Here is a 16,397-nt window from a genome sequence, read left to right on the forward strand (position 1 = left end):
CCTGCAAAAGGGGCTGGTGGTGAAGAGATCCCAGACCTCGATCTAGATTGAGGAGGCTGGTGTTACATGTGGAGTCAATTGGCCCCATTATAACTAAACCTATCCATAACCCTAAGAGTTGTCGTAGTCTCCTTCGCATTAATGCTATACTACACCCTAAACATTCAAGCACTGGGGATGAAGGAGATCTGGCTGCAGAATGGCACTAGGGGTGCACTATGGCACATGATTCCACTGCATCAATCAGTCTCTCATCTTGGAGCACCACTAGCCAAGGCACATATGCCTTGGGGACTGGAGATGACTGTATGAGCCAGGTGGGGACTAAACATGCAGCTATGGCTTCTGACCGAGTACAGTACAATATCTTAAAAACTTTGGAAAAGCAAATACCTTGACAGTACATGGTAGCAGAGAAGTACAGTACAACTGCTGAGACCATCAGGGCACCTTCCTAGTGAATTTCTTGCCACCTGCATGCAACAGCCAAGGAATCCGAGGAAAGACTAGAACCAATGGAACATCGATGGATGGAAGGAACACTTTGACTTTAGTACACTCCCATGTCTGAAGCGTGACACTCGTCGATATGGTTGCTGGGCTGGTGGAATTCTGTGCATCATATTTTGCCATGGAACAATAGCAAATCCATCCTGTAAAAACACATCATACTAACTTGCATCATAATACACAATCACAATATGGTGCACTTTGAGGGAAATTGTTATTTCATTTTGTGTGTGATTTTGTTATGTGATCTTATTTGTCACTTTTATTCATAAATAGCCTTATTTGCTCATTTAAACACCCATTTAAAGTCCCCATTTAAAGTTAAATGGGGGTGTGTACTTCTATTTATACTAGTATGTCTTTTGTTATTAACAAAACAAACTATTATGAAAAAATACAATAAAAGTGCTAGTAAAGACAAAATCGTTTTTGAAAAATGGCATTGATATTGATATTTCAAAGACAAGATGATCATTAATGGTCAAAACAATACCAGAAATGAATTATACATGTCAGAATTAGTTGATTCAGACCTACAGCACCTGTTTTTACTCCTAACAATGGCCAAGTTGTGGCCATGGTCTTCGGAATTACAAAATGACCTTGATCATGACCTTTCAAGGTCCAAATCACCCAAAATGGTCAAAACAATATCAGAAATGAATTCCCCACACCCAAATTAGTCAGAATGGAGGTATTGCATGTGCATATACACAAAAGTTGGATTTTCATTATAGCTGATGGCGGCCATATTTGATTTGGCTATTGCACCATTCGTGCCACTATGGCGGACGAGCACCTCTGTGATTTTTCATGTCTAGGGACCCACTGACTCAGTTCAGGTGAGAAACTCCCCTCACACCAAATTGCGAACAGGAGTATAGGCCAGATACTGTATTACTATGCACACATCTATTGGCGTATAGTGACAAACGGCCAACCGGAAGTTTACAAAATGCATTGAAGTCTATGAGGTGTAAAGTGACAATGAACCACGTGACCAGCGCTGTTTCTGACCCCGCGGTGACACCACTCTCTGATTATACTGCTCTGGGAAAGCCTATTTACTCTATGGTGGGAAGCTTACGCATGCGCACTTGCGCACGCATGGAGCCTGTTCTCATTCCTAGCTAGCCTCTGCTGCTCTTCAGCCCGTCCGCCCCCACTATAGCCGAGGTATTTTCAATCACTGGTAAGTAGACGAAATCACGTCTTTTTCACCCTTTTAACGCATTCACACATTCACGAGAGGCCCGTGAATGCGTTAAAAGGGTGAAAAAGACGTGATTTCGTCTACTTACCACTTACCAGTGATTGAAAATACCTCGGCTATAGTGGGGGCGGACGGGCAGGAGAGCAGCAGAGCCTCGATAAGAATGAGAACAGGCTCCATGCGACGCCACTTCCGGTCTGCGGCGAGTTCAAAGCGTGACGTAACTCTCTTATATACACTCTGGTCCTACCAGTCTTTTCTGTTTGATGGTGGATATTTGGAACCATTGCATTTAGGTACATACCGCCACCTACTGTACCGGACCATGTGGTGTGACTGTGAGTGAGGTAATAAGATTATTATGACACCCGGGGTTACTTATAGCAAATAAATAATAATGCTTAATGATACTTATTGTAATAGGAAAGAACTGACAAATTCAATCACAAATAAAAACAGTAAATTCTGTTATATAAATTCTTCAAATATTTCATTAGCTGTTTTCTGTGGGTTTTGTTTTGTTTTGTACCCCATCTTGTTCCCAGAATACCCAATTATAGAATAATTAATTCAATTCAATTCAATTCCCACTAGGTTCCAACTATCCTTATCCTTTGAATCTTCCCTATCATGTGTGTGCTGACTGCTGACCTTGCTTGTTGCAAGTCGCTCTGGATAAAGCACATAGACTATATTTCTGCAACCTCACAGACAGAACATTAGTGAGGACCAACTATATGAAGATAGGTTGAACAGTGGTGAAGTAATCCTTTAATGAAATAAACAAGACGTTTACCAAAAAGGAGGGTAGATTTATGTTATTTATTAAACAGTAACAAAAGACAGCTGAAAAGAATAGGAGATGCAGTCTTACAGTATACAGTTATAATCAACATTCATATTTCGCATATTCATAACCCCTCTCTATATCTTAAATGTGCACACACGCACGCACGCACACACACACACACGTACGCACGCGCGCAAACACACACACACACACACACACACACACACACACACACACACACACACACACACACACACACACACAGAGTATTAAGACATTGAAACACTGTAGTACATATTCAAATCACGGAAATTAATAATCAATGATACAGATGTTGAAGAGAGAAGCCTATGATTGTCACTGTTGAGTGGAATAAAGTTATTTAGTTGTTGGACATACATGTATCTCCTCATCTCCTCCATTTAAGCCCAATTTGATACTTCATCGTACAACCGCGTCATGCACTGAAATATGTGATTAATGAGGCCCGAAAGTGCGACACTGTCGTATGATGGAGCATAACGTCACTGTCGGTCAGAAACCTCGTATCTCCAAGTTTCAAGTTTGTGCCGTCGGACAAAAGTAGTAAAAACAGCAGATCTACAAGCACACAACGCCTTGCGGTGCGAGGCGTTGTGTGCTTGTAGATCGTCTGTTTTCTCTAATTTAGTTAATCTTTTTAAATGATATACATACAAGGTTTCCACCCGACAACGACGATAAACTAAGCATATAAAAAAATCTCTTTCTCTCTTCCATTGAAGTGGATGGTAGATACAGATAAAAAAATATATATCTGTCACAGATTAAAAAAAACTATCTTACAGATATTTTTTTTTATCTGTATCTACCATCCACTTCAATGGAAAAATATCTGGAGAAAGAGATTTTTTATCTGTTATCTGGCCCAGGGGGAATGGGCCTTAACCCTGCAAAAATACTGCAACTACAGTGTTGGCCGTTCCCAGCCAAGTTGAATACTATGGCATACCCCAGAGTCGAACTCTCACAATCATAGCATCTTCACAAATCACATTTATGTGTAATAAACTGTGATTATTGGCATAATAACCAGAGAGGTTTTCTTTGTGTAACATTTGAAATGACAGAAAAACACACTTATGGCCCATTCTGAATGTGATGAAAACGTACAGTATACAGCGAATAAAACAAAAAACAAAAAAGATAAGGCAAGCGAGTATATACTGTAGATTAGAAGTTACTTTTGTCTTACTATCTGCACTGTCCTACAAGTTAATAACTGTTAAACTTTCACTGAAAATAACGCTGAAATATACCTTTTTACATCTGCAAATAACCATTACCGGTATGTGCATATGTAAATACGTCACATTTAAAATACAATAAATACATTGTAAATAATAGCATCTATAAACTTTTGCTATAACATAAAAGTACAACCCTAGTCTTTGCCAGTTTTGCTCTTCTAGATTGTAGAATTAAAGTTACACAAGAAGCCACAATGAAAACAAGCAACCCAGTGTATTGCACTTATTGAATTGGAGGTGCTGGGGACATTCTACCATTCTATCCCTGTTACTTTGGCTTTTTGAGGATTATTTCTTAATAAACAGTTAGTAATCATACTGCAATAAAAAAAAGTACACAGTAACTTACTTAAAGTGCAGACAAAGTGGCAAAGCGTAATAATATAAAATAATGATCGGATCAATGTAGTGTCACTTTCTATTTCTGCAACTCTACGTTATCTGTGCGTGCAGCATAATGACCAAAAAAAAAGTTCAGTGTCATAACAACTACTGTAACATTGGATATGATTATCATGGTCAAAATACACCCTCCTACGACTGAACCAGGCCAGCCCTCTATCTATTGTGTCTATGAGCTAGGTAAGACAAAAGACAGTGAAAACACGCACCTAAACATCACAGTTTGACAAACACAGACAAACTTCCCTGAACAAGCCAGGCATAAGGATCAACATTTCCACCTTCTTAATCCTTTATCAATAGATAACACTGTATCTACTAGGAACTATAAAGCAAGGATCTATAGTCTGTTGAATAAATATTCGCGGATGTCTCCTTGTGTCTTCAGCCTAACTTGAGTTAATTGTAGCTACAATCTTTAAAACAGATGAGCCGGTGAAATGAAAAGAAATGAAAAGGATAACAGCGTAAAAAGGTGATTGAGATATAATAGAAACAGGGAGGTATATAGAGGTAGGGTCCTGAGGCTTCACCATGACACATCTGATCTCTCCAGAAGATCTCTCAGGTAGTTGACTGTCTTTCGGCATTAACATGACTTCACCCTGGCTTTTAACCACTTTAACCCCGGCGTCACAATTTTGTCTTTTTTTTTTTTGTCAATAATAATAGGCAAACATTTAAAAAATAAAAAAAGTCGTTCTACAAACTCGCAAAGCTTCGTATTGTGACACATTGAGAGCTTATAGATTGGCTGTATATGTTCACGGTGCAAGAAGAATATCGCCAAAGAACTGGGGTTTAGTGGTTAACAGGGTTAAGGTTGCAGAACTTTTATCGTTCAGCTTTGACCCTGAAGAGAGAGCGAAGTAGGTGAGGAGAGAGGGTCACGTTTGTTTTCCGGGCTATTTTCTCAGCTAAAGGGATGATGAACAAGACAAGAGGATACAATACGTCGTACCACAGTTGAGTGTCTTTTACTTCCCGCGTCCTTCCCCGTGTGATTTTCATCAAACAAGGAAGAGAAGTGATACTTTATTGCTGATAGTTTCCATACTGACCCTACAAGATAAAAGATGACACATTACTACACAAAGTTTGATGCGTTCCTTTAAGGACCACTTCACAGATTCTTGACCTATCTTCATTTAATTGGACGTCACCAATGCTCATTATAAGGTGGTATAAGATGATGTTATTAACGCAAGAACAATGGCTTCTATTTCAGCATGACAACTTTCCAGGAATAGTTTCAATTAGCTTGGAATCCCCATCGATGATGTCATTGGGTAGGCATGTTTCTCAACTGTCCACAGCCCACAAATGAGACCCAGAGCGAGTAGATGGATATTGTGCCATCTTATAATGAGATTGTGAGGAGTGAGGACCAATTATATGAAGATAAGGATGAAACGGGCGAAGAGCTCAAGCGTCTTATCGTTCAATAGAAAAGCATTCTATGGTGTACTAAGTTGAGTTTGGCTGAACATACAGTAGTTTAATATGTTGTACATACACAAGAAAGAGTGAGTGCACCTACTGTACATACATATATATATAAATTATATACTGTGAAGTTTTTATTTATATCAACCTGTTGCAAATAGAACACACTGTGAAGTTGTTTACAAAAAGTTAAACTACAGTAGCTACCACGGGAAAATAATGCCATTGGTGTACAATATACCAAACTTTATGCACATGTACAGCTGAGGATGCTTTTTTCATTCTCTTTGTTCTTTTGCACTCTTTCTTTCCTAAGTCATTATTACTTATTATTTTATCTTTAGATGTGTTTTCTTTTGTTGTTCTGCTGTTATTTTATATATACCACTGCATTGTCTGAAAGGAAGCGAAACAAAAATAAGTTTTACTCTTATGTACCTGTACAAAAGACGTAACAATAAAGTACAACCTTGAACCTTGAACCTTGAGAAAAAATCTACTTTGTGTTTTAATAGTATACAAATTGTGATTTCGTAGATCGCCTATTTTCGGCAAGTGACACCATCGTCTGTGTTACATTGTATGTAACATACCTGTTCAAAGGTGTACGGTCTCTGTGTCTGTCCTCCAGGTGCACCCTGGGAGGAGCGGTAGGATCCATACTGTTGTCCTTGAACCTGTTGATACTGGGAGTACTGGGTGGAGGCACTCTGCCCAGCACCTGCCGGACAGTCAGCCAAACATGAACATGCTATCATCAGTTTGTGTGTGTATGCACTACAGCAGTGTTTCTCAAACTTTCAAATCTAGAGGTCTCCCCTTAACTCTGACTTGTGTACAAATGGAACCTTTGGTGTACATTTGTCATTTGGTTCCATTTGTACACTTTGAGAAACACTACACTACAGTATGCCTGGCATACTGTAGTGTATGTACAAATGGAACACTGCATACTGAGTATGCAGTGTTCCATTTGTACAAAAAAGGGAGTTTGGGCATTTTCTTAACCACTTAAACTCTACATACTTATATATATATATATATATATATATATATATATATATATATATATATATATATATATATATATATATATATATTATATATATTATATATATAATATAAGATTTATATGCTCACAATATGTCACAATGCTTTCACATAGATGGAGGATCAGAGATATCTGCCTACACAGCACTACGTAATACTTGCCGTAGCACTTGCCCAAGCCTTGATGTTGTCTGATTGTGATGTGCTTTTACTGTCATTTTAATGCAATCATTTAATAATGCATATTATTTACCATATCCCTGTGGCTGTCCACCATAGCCCTGTTGTGAGGAGTACTGCTGCTGGCTGAAGGGCTGTTGCTGGCCAGAGCTCTGCTGATACTGCGCCCCTTGCTGACTGTACTGAGAGTTACCTGGAGGCACACGCACAAGTACATTTATTGTTACTGACATTTACCATGATGTTCTAGTGGTATACTGTACTTTTACAGTACTACCTAGACAAAAAATAATCAGTAGGGCTTAGAATATTAATGGTGCGACACTGGAAAACAGCACCCCTTCTGTGCAGAGTCAGTGCCAGAATTCTTGAGGTGCAACGGTGTGTCAAACGAAATAATATTTTAAAGAAGAGCTAAAATAACAGATCCCCACACACGTGATCTCTATCACGTGGCATCATTTTAGCATGACACCATTTTTGACAAAGTATAAAATAGGACTAAAGAGATTAATCAGACTAATTGATTTAGCCAATTATACAAAATCAGAATAGGAATTTCAATTTGTTGACACATTAAATATGTAGCCCAATATATAACCCAGATAAAAACGTACTTCATGAGTAAGTCAAAGCTAGAATAATCGCGCTAAGAAAATAATGAATAGTTAGCATCCCTAGATTCCCTACCTCCTTCATAGTAGTGTTGTGAAGATTCATCAAAGGACCTCTCATAACCTTGCTCACCATAAGATGACTGTTGATAGGAGTACTCCCCATGACCTGCAGAGGGCGGCATTCAACACATAACAAAAGCCACAGCAATTCGTCCCTCTCACAAGTTGGAACCATAAACATTCATAATACATGTACAGTGGCAGAAAGCCAAGCACACAAACAGCATTTGCTGGGCCTCCAACCTCAGTATGAACTCTGACACACAAGGCACAAACACAACTGGAATTGCGCTCTCTGTCCGCTACAAACCGCTCAAACAATTTATGAAATCTGACATTTCTGCACACGTACCAAGGGGGGACAGTATGGACACAAGACACACTGGGAAGAAGCAGAATTCAGATCAACATCAGCCCCTTTCCCCAACTTGTTTCGGTGCTTTGTCAACTCTCACAGTGAGGAAAAGAAAGGCCATGACCGAGAGAGGGTATGGGAGCGAATTTCAGCTTCACCGCTACAGTGAGTGGAATGGTCCTGAGAGGAAATGGCATGTAATAGGCCTACTGTAAATATGAGTGCATGATCAGTGAAAGATTAGCGTGGAATTGAGAGCTGTGTGTATATACAGTTTACGGCTGTGCATGATTACCATCAGGGTAATACTGCTCGCTGGAGCTCTGATTGTGCCCATACTGCTCTCCGTAGAACTCGTCTTGTCCCATGTACTGCTGTGCAGGTCCTGCAAAGACAGGCGACACCACGATGGGTTAATGAGGCGGTCGGACCAACTGGCCAATAGGGATGGGACATTATCGTTTATCGTGATAAAAAACCCTCGCGATAATTGTAACGTGGAGCTTTCATTTATCGTGATATCGTCCTCCGCCATGCACTGGGATCAATTCACCTTTTATTTGCCGAGCTGCATATCCGGTACCATTTAAACCCTCTTGTTAAGGGTACTTATAATATACGTACTTGATACAGTCTTTTTTCACTCTCTATCAAATGAGAGTTGCGACGCGTTGTGAGCTTGTAGGTCGGCTATTTTTTGGCAAATGTTGCGCCCCAGGATAATGGATTTTGATTATCGCGATAATATCGTAAATCGCGATTTCTTTTGTCACAATAGTCGTGATATGAAATTTTCATATCGTCCCATCCCTACTGGCCAATGAGTTGGTGGCGGCTAAAGGAACTGGGCCTGCTGGACACACTGGACTCTGGAGCTGTGTAGAAGCAGTGTAGGAGCGTGTGCGTGGTGCGTGCGTGCTTGCACGCGTGCATGTTGTCGTTGTCGGGTAGAAAACTTGTATGTTCCCATACCGTTTTTTTTAAAATGAACTAAACTAGTGAGAATAGCAGATCTACAAGCACACAACGCCTCGTGGTGCGAGGCGTTGTGTGCTTGTAGATCACTACTTTTCACTACTTTTGTGCGACAGCCTTGTATGATGAAGCAGGGCTTTACTTGGTGTGTGAGAGAGTGCGTGCGTGCGTGCGTGCGTGCGTGCGTGCGTGCGTGCGTGCGTGCGTGTGTGTGCGTGCGTGCGTGCGTGCGTGTCATTGAAAATGAAGGACAGTGGAGAGATTGAATACTGATAGATGATATCATGGATACGTTTGACTTCTGACGCGCTCCCTTATTCAATGAGGAAGTGGAGAAAATACATTGGGTAAATAATGGAGTCCAATCTTATCATGTGTCTTGATTCTGCTGAGAGCGTATAATATAATTTCACTCACTGACCATGCATTTTTATTTGTAGCAAAAATATCATGTCATCAAGCCCAATTTGGGTCATGGATAACTGAATAAACTACTAATGAATAATGCCATGGAAGTGAATACTGTAATCCCAGGGTGATTATGAGTAGAAAATGACATGATTATCAAGCCAATTATCAGGGAGAATCTGATCTCTGCTTGGTGTCAGTGTGCAGAAACTCCAGATTCCACTCCTTGTCTTCACATCCTATTAGACGAACTCAACAAAATACTACAAAAAACATCCGCAGCAAGAGATTAAAAGAAACTAGAAAAACTCAACTAAAAAAGCTGCGAAACCCTGCAGACCACCAGTTTAAATTCTAACCAAAAGTGACGGAAAATGTACCCTTTGAAGGAACAAGGTGTACAGCAGAACCTGTTAATTTCTACATCAGTAGCAAAACCTCCTCTGATATCGCCTCTTATCATCATCGCCCAGGAACCACAGAAGAGCCTTAGCAACAGCCTTACAACCAATCAGAGGCTGGCTGGTGAGCGAGGCACCCAGACAAACTTAATGTTTGTAATGTAATGTTACCAATAATAATAATAATAACAATAACACTCTCCTATGTGGAAATATTGAATCTAGTCAAGTTAGAATCATGGTGTGGTAGAGTAGAGTGAACGATGCCTTACATCTGTTACCCTGGAAACCGTCTCCCATCCTATTCAAGCATCAATGAGGCACGTGTCCAGTCCACATCTTTCCAAAGACGAGACGTTAGGAGCTATTATTAGGTTCATGCTGACATAGCATCATAGGGCAAAATGATTTAGAGATTGAGATCTGATGTGACAAGAGTGATATATTTCCACCGTGGCTCTTAAAGTCACAAGCACCTGGGACAGACTCTGAACCAAAGAGCTTCAACATCTGCTCTGACTTCAAATAACAATGAAATAACGCTCATCATACAAGTATCATCATACCCATTGTAGTTACAGCCGTTATAAACAACCACTAAATCGTTGTTGCCGGGTGGAAACCTTGTATCTCCAAGTTTCAAATTGGTATGTTCTCTTGCAAAGTAAAGCCCTGCTTCATCGTAGAAGGCCATCGCACAAAACTAGTGAAAACAGCAGATCTACAAGCACACAACGCCTCGCGGTGCGAGGCGTTGTGTGCTTGTAGATCTGCTGTTTTCACTAGTTTAGTTCATTTTTTAAATGATAAATACAAAACGAACGGTCATACAAGGTTTCCACCCAACGACGATATTCATTTCACTACAAAATATCAAGCCATCAGCTTGCTAATTCAAATATGAAGCACTTTCTAATTCACTAATCTATATTCACACAACATCTTTACCCCTCCCACACGCACACACGCACACACACACAAAGCCGAAGCTGATCAGTCAGAATCATTTGCATAATCGATCTTTTTTCCCCACTGCAAATCCACGGCAGCGCGAGGAGAGAAGTTGTCTCCACTTACCTTGCTGTGAAGAGCGGTAGGAAGCCATCGGCCTCTGAGACATCATGCTGTTTCCTTGGCCACCCTGGCCCATCATGCCCATGGCTTGTTGTTGTCCCTGATAGTGCTGCTGGCCCCCAGGGGCCGGGGACGAGGGGTAGTGTGAGGTGGCTGACTGTTGGTGCATCATGGAGACTGGAGGTATAGGTGGGATTGTGGGAGAGAGATGATCTCATGCGTTATTCTACACCAGTGAATCTTAAAAGATTCTCACATCAAGGACCCCCAAATTGATAAGCATTGAGCTGCAGGCCCTGGCATTTGAGACGTTTTGGTGCCAGGGACACCCATAAAAGAAGATCTTGCTTAGATTAGATTAGATTAAGTACAGAATTCTACAGAAAGACTACAGAAAACTACCATACCTTGATCTATACCAGGGGTTCCCAAACTTTTTTGTCTCAGGGCAATTTTCACTCCCAGCACCTTATATTTATAGCATATCGTCGTTGTCGGGTGGAAACCTTGTATGTCCAAAACCGTTCGTTTTGTATTTATCATCTAAGAAATGTACTAAACTAGTGAAAACAACAGATCTACACAACGCCTCGCATCATGAAAATAACTTTGTAGTGTCCGAATAAATTCCAAATATTATCAAATTATATCGCGGCACCCCTGGACTGCCGTCACGGCACCCCAGGGTGCCCCGTTAACCACTTTGAAAACCCCTGATCTATACAGTACATTCTCTTATTGGATTACATTCTAGACCATTTTCAACCTGGCATCCCTATTCTGTGAATGTCTTTGCCAAAAATCTTTAAAAAAAACTCTGATGTACAATATCGTAACGCGTCATTGTCGTGGCGCATTGTGAGATCGTACAGTACATCGGCTATTTTTGCTATCGTTTTGAAAAGTTGCGTTAAAAGTTGAACTGTTTCTTATTTTGCTGGGGACTCCCTGGAACACCCTCAAACTTTGAGAACCGCACTGATCGCCAACATCAGCAACAGCATGTTGTATTCACAACCGAGGAAGAGAAGTGTAGACAAGATTTTAAATTAAAGAGAAACAAACTAAAAACAAAACAAAAAAAGAACAGGGTTCTCTTAAAATAGAGAAGGACGAACTTTTAAGATGCTACAAATGCAAGGAAAGGCCAGTGACGCGACTGCATGAACAACAATAACTACACACAGACAACCAGAGAAAGAAGGGCTGCATATCAAAGGTTAGAGATTTAAGAGAATTAACCACGTTAACCCTGGGCCCTTATTTGGGCCTTTTTTTATATATATTTATTTTCGAAAATCTTTTAAAAACAGCGGAAATAGCAGATCTACAAGCTCTCAACTCGCCACGATGGCACATGTCGTGAGCTATTTTCTCGTACATTGAAGTATGCAGGGCGAAAGTGGTTAAGTCTGGAGCGGGGAGGTGAGGAACAAAAAAAGCAGGACCTCTCTGATGAACTGAATGTGTTTGGTTGTTTACAGTAGTTTGTCCGTTGTCCTGGGCAACAGGAGGGATTAAGAAATTATGGAATGTCAAATTCTGCATCTGAAATATTGAATGGTTTTAAGAGCAATGTGATATCAGGATTGCTGAGCAGAAACCCATGATATTCTATAGATTACACATCGCTGTTATTCTTTGTCCCTATGTAAATTTAGAACCAGGGGCAGAAATAACGTTTTATATCTTGCTGTCATAGACACGTAGGGCTTGAGTGGCTAAGATACGTTGTGATTTAGGAGCAAGTCGAATACAAGTTGAGTTGAGGAGAAAGTATTGTTGTCCTCGTTGCCCGCGTCTTCTAAGCCCCAACGTAGCCTATTATTACACAGCTCGGCATGATGGAACTGGACCGGATCGCTCTACACCTGAACTGGATCTCTCTAATACTCTGACCAGATCCTTCTACACCGGAACTGGATTCCTCCTTCCACGCCTGGACCGGATCCCTCGAAACCCGGCTCACCTGGGTTAGACGGCACGTTGAGGTTGCTGCGGGCAGAGGAGGAGGAGCCATATGGGGGCCCAGCAGGGCCCTGGATCATGCTGCCCTGCGGGGAGGGAGCGGGGGGGCCGTAGCCAGGGGCCGAGGAGGGACCAAACTGCTGCTGCGTGGGGGTGTGGCTGAAGCCTGACGACACAACATGCACAGTCAGGGGCGTCACAAGGGGGGGGGGGGGGGGGGGGGGGGGGGGGGAGTGGGACTGAGGTACTAGGGCCCAAGGTGAGTGTGTGTGGGGGGGGGGGCTTAATTATTCTATACTTTAGCTACTGAAAAATAGCAGATCTACAAGTGAGCGTGTATATCTGCTATTTTTCAATAGTTAAAGCACAAAATAATGCGTTTCCAGTCTAAATGGGTTAAACCCCCTCCCCCCCTGGGGCCCACAGTGAATCCTTGTACCCAGGGCCCATAATTTGGTGCGACACCCCTGCGCACAGTCCCAATGCAGTACCATCATCATCATCACCTTCATCATATTCATATAGTCATCATGGGAACACATTCAGTTCATCTTTACTGGAAGCTTCTGCGGGTGGCATAGGGCTTGAGCGACGGGCTATGTTAGTCATGGGTGCAAAAGTAAATAAATTAAGGGATTAGGGATAGATCGGAAGGCACAAGTTAGCGGTAATGGAACACAATTGTATGGCTGTAGAGCATTAGCTGGACTAAAAGCTAAGAGCACGGACGCTTGCAAGCAGTAAGTTAATTAATTGCAAGAAGTCAAAGTGGACGCAGCAGACATGCGGCACAGTCAGAGAAAGACATGCACTCGACATCAAGGACTGAAAAGTGTTTGTGTGCGTCTGTGTGCATGCATTTGCTTTTGTGTGAAAGAAAGCACACAGCGTGACGAGTCTGCACGTGTGTGGAACTCCTGTGTGGATCGATCGATTTCTCACCATTGGACATTTGACCCTGCATCATGGATGTGGTGGGGGGTCCCGCCGGAGCCATGCTGTCATTGAGGTTGCTCTGGGAGTGACCCCCACTCTGGCCCAGGCCTCCAGGTCCCATCGACATGTTGGGAGTGGGAGGCTGCGGAGGGAACACATCGATGGATGGATGTCACAACTTATAGGTGTCAAAGTAAAGAGATAGATGGTGGAGGCGACGTGTGTGGATAACAACTGAATAACTTGATACTTTGATGAATGACGGAGTCATGCAACAAAAATAGACAATCTACATACAAGCTCACGTTGTGAGCACAGTATAAGTAATATGCTTATACTGTGCTCACAAGTATACTCATGTAGATTATATACATGAGTACCTCTCCATGAAACCTGGTGAGGCAGACAAGACTTACCGCAGGTAAAAGTGACTGCATATTTTGATTGGAGTCTGCTATTGTGGCCAGATAAACAAGATTTCTGTGCAGGACCTGCTGATACCTGTCAAAAAAGCACAGAGCCATGAAAATGTCACTGCTATCAATGATTGCTTTGGTACTGTACAGGCCTATGTCTGCACTGACATATATGAAGCCTGTGGAAACACATGACACCTACTGTGTGCATTCTGCTGTCTTGCCTTTGCTTTGGTAGTCCATAATGCATTGTATTAAATGATGATTCTCATCCAGCATCTGTGGGGGAGAAAATATGACAATATACAGAGCAGAGAGTATGTTACATGGCTATATTTAAGAAACAAAAAAGGGGGTCTGGACTTACTTGAAGATCAGACATCTGTACACACATCTGCACACGTGCACGTACGTGCAGCACACACGCACGCACGCACGCACACACACACACACACACACACACACACACACACACACACACACACACACACACACACAAACTGTCTATTCTCAGAACAATCTGGGTCAGGTGTTTTTTTCCCTTTATGTTTAATATTACCATAGAACCTGGGAGAGACGCTGAACTGGGACAGAGACAGTTTCTCCTCAGGCTGGCTTTATCCTTGGCATCTCACAGTCACTCTTTTCTTACATGATCAAAGTCAGTAGCTTTCCTAAGCATCAGTGGGCTAGTCGATCTCACCGATAGCAGGCAGACAGACAGACAGACAGACAGACAGACAGACAGACAGCAGCACCCATCCCTTTTAAACACATGGCTCGGTCAAGGATAAAAATAAAAACTGTCTGGTTCGGATAGTCCCACGTTTCTCACTTTCCTTCCACCATGCGCTGTAGACTGCAGCATTTTCATTGGATGCCTCTATTTTGAGTCACAATGTGTAGGCCTATTAATAGCCTATTTTAAAAAGATATGCATGAAAAATTACCATAATGCAATTTGTTTAAGGTTAAACGGCAACAATATAAGATTCAAAATATCAATTGATATCAAACATAATCATCTATCTGTTTCTCGCATAGCCTAGCCTACGAAAAATATTCACCTAGCAAACGCAACGCGATTGATCCCTTTACAAGAAAATAGATTAACGGTATCATAAGCGCTTTGTTTGGCTTGCACCTTGAGGTGATATCAGTACAATACCAGTTGCCATTGCTTTTGATATTTACCACCAGCTACTTTCCACGCACTGATGGTAGATTGCACGCTCTCGCACACATAAAATAATACAATCTTTTTTCTTTTCAACAAAAACACCCTGAACGGCTTTACCTTTTGAATGGTTTGTTGCGTCACCTCCCCTTTACCCCTGGGGCGCGCCGATGAAAATGCCACCGACATTTTGTCATATGGGAAATAAATAGCCTATACGCTTTCTTTATTCTAATATTTATTATCTGGAGCACAGCCCTCTATTAGGCTACCTAGTTTCACCATTACTCAGAAATGGGGGTGTTCAGGGGGGTGTTCTTTTTTATACATAGCTCATGGAAGCACTTAATTTTTTCCTCAATTGATTTCAATATAATGATTTTACAACTATAGGCCTATGCTTTCTCCTCCATGCAAACAACTCCATAAAAAATACAAAGGTTTTTCTAGGAGAGAGGAAACACCCCTTGCTCTGTTTTTGGTATAGTCCACAGATTGAGTAGCCTACCACTTTTCTCACTGACTGAAGTGCCGTGCGTGCGTTGTATCTTTTGATTCACGAAAGCCAATAGGTCTGGTTTATGCGCGCGCGAGCACGCACGCGCGCACGCACCACGCGCACGCACGCGCGCGCGCACACACACACACACACACACACGCACGCACGCACGCACACACACACACACACGCACACACACACACACACACACACACACGCACGCACACACACACACACACACACACACACACTCCGCGCATAACTCTTCCCTTATGTAGCCTGGCTGCATTTTACAACTTTTTTCATTCAGATCTGGTTACTACAGCTATCATTGCTGAAATGTAGCATATTGCTATCTTTATTATCCCATTATCCAATAAACATGACGGTCGTATCTCACGACCGTCGTGGATCCACCTTAACCTGGTGTTGAGCATTGTAGCCAATTTGCCACCTTCGTCTACACAAACGTTCACATTTCAAAATTAAAGTGCTTACTGAAGGCTCACGGATGTGACAATATGGTACGCTTAAGCAGAATTTACCCGTATCTTCCGTATTGTTTAATAAGCAGCATGCGATCAGTCGCCATTTTCTAATAAGGTTTTAATGTATCAGCTAGAGTGCAGTA

At 41.8% G+C, this 16,397-nt stretch overlaps 1 protein-coding gene across 1 annotated transcript; it reads right to left on the bottom strand.

The window, feature by feature from the left end:
• Nucleotides 1-5,239: 5,239 nt before the first annotated feature.
• LOC308291484 (calcium-responsive transactivator-like) lies at nt 5,240-15,456 on the bottom strand (the record flags this gene model as incomplete). Its single annotated transcript, XM_080733504.1, has 10 exons — nt 5,240-5,266; nt 6,244-6,371; nt 6,954-7,073; nt 7,571-7,663; nt 8,208-8,297; nt 10,774-10,947; nt 13,681-13,816; nt 14,091-14,175; nt 14,293-14,369; nt 15,388-15,456. 10 exons carry the CDS (start codon nt 15,454-15,456, stop codon nt 5,240-5,242), a joined length of 999 nt encoding a protein of 332 aa, XP_080589630.1.
• Nucleotides 15,457-16,397: the final 941 nt, after the last annotated feature.

The sequence above is a fragment of the Nannobrachium achirus genome (genome assembly GCF_963921795.1).
Source record: "Nannobrachium achirus genome assembly, chromosome: 9".
NCBI classification, from domain to species: domain Eukaryota; kingdom Metazoa; phylum Chordata; class Actinopteri; order Myctophiformes; family Myctophidae; genus Nannobrachium; species Nannobrachium achirus.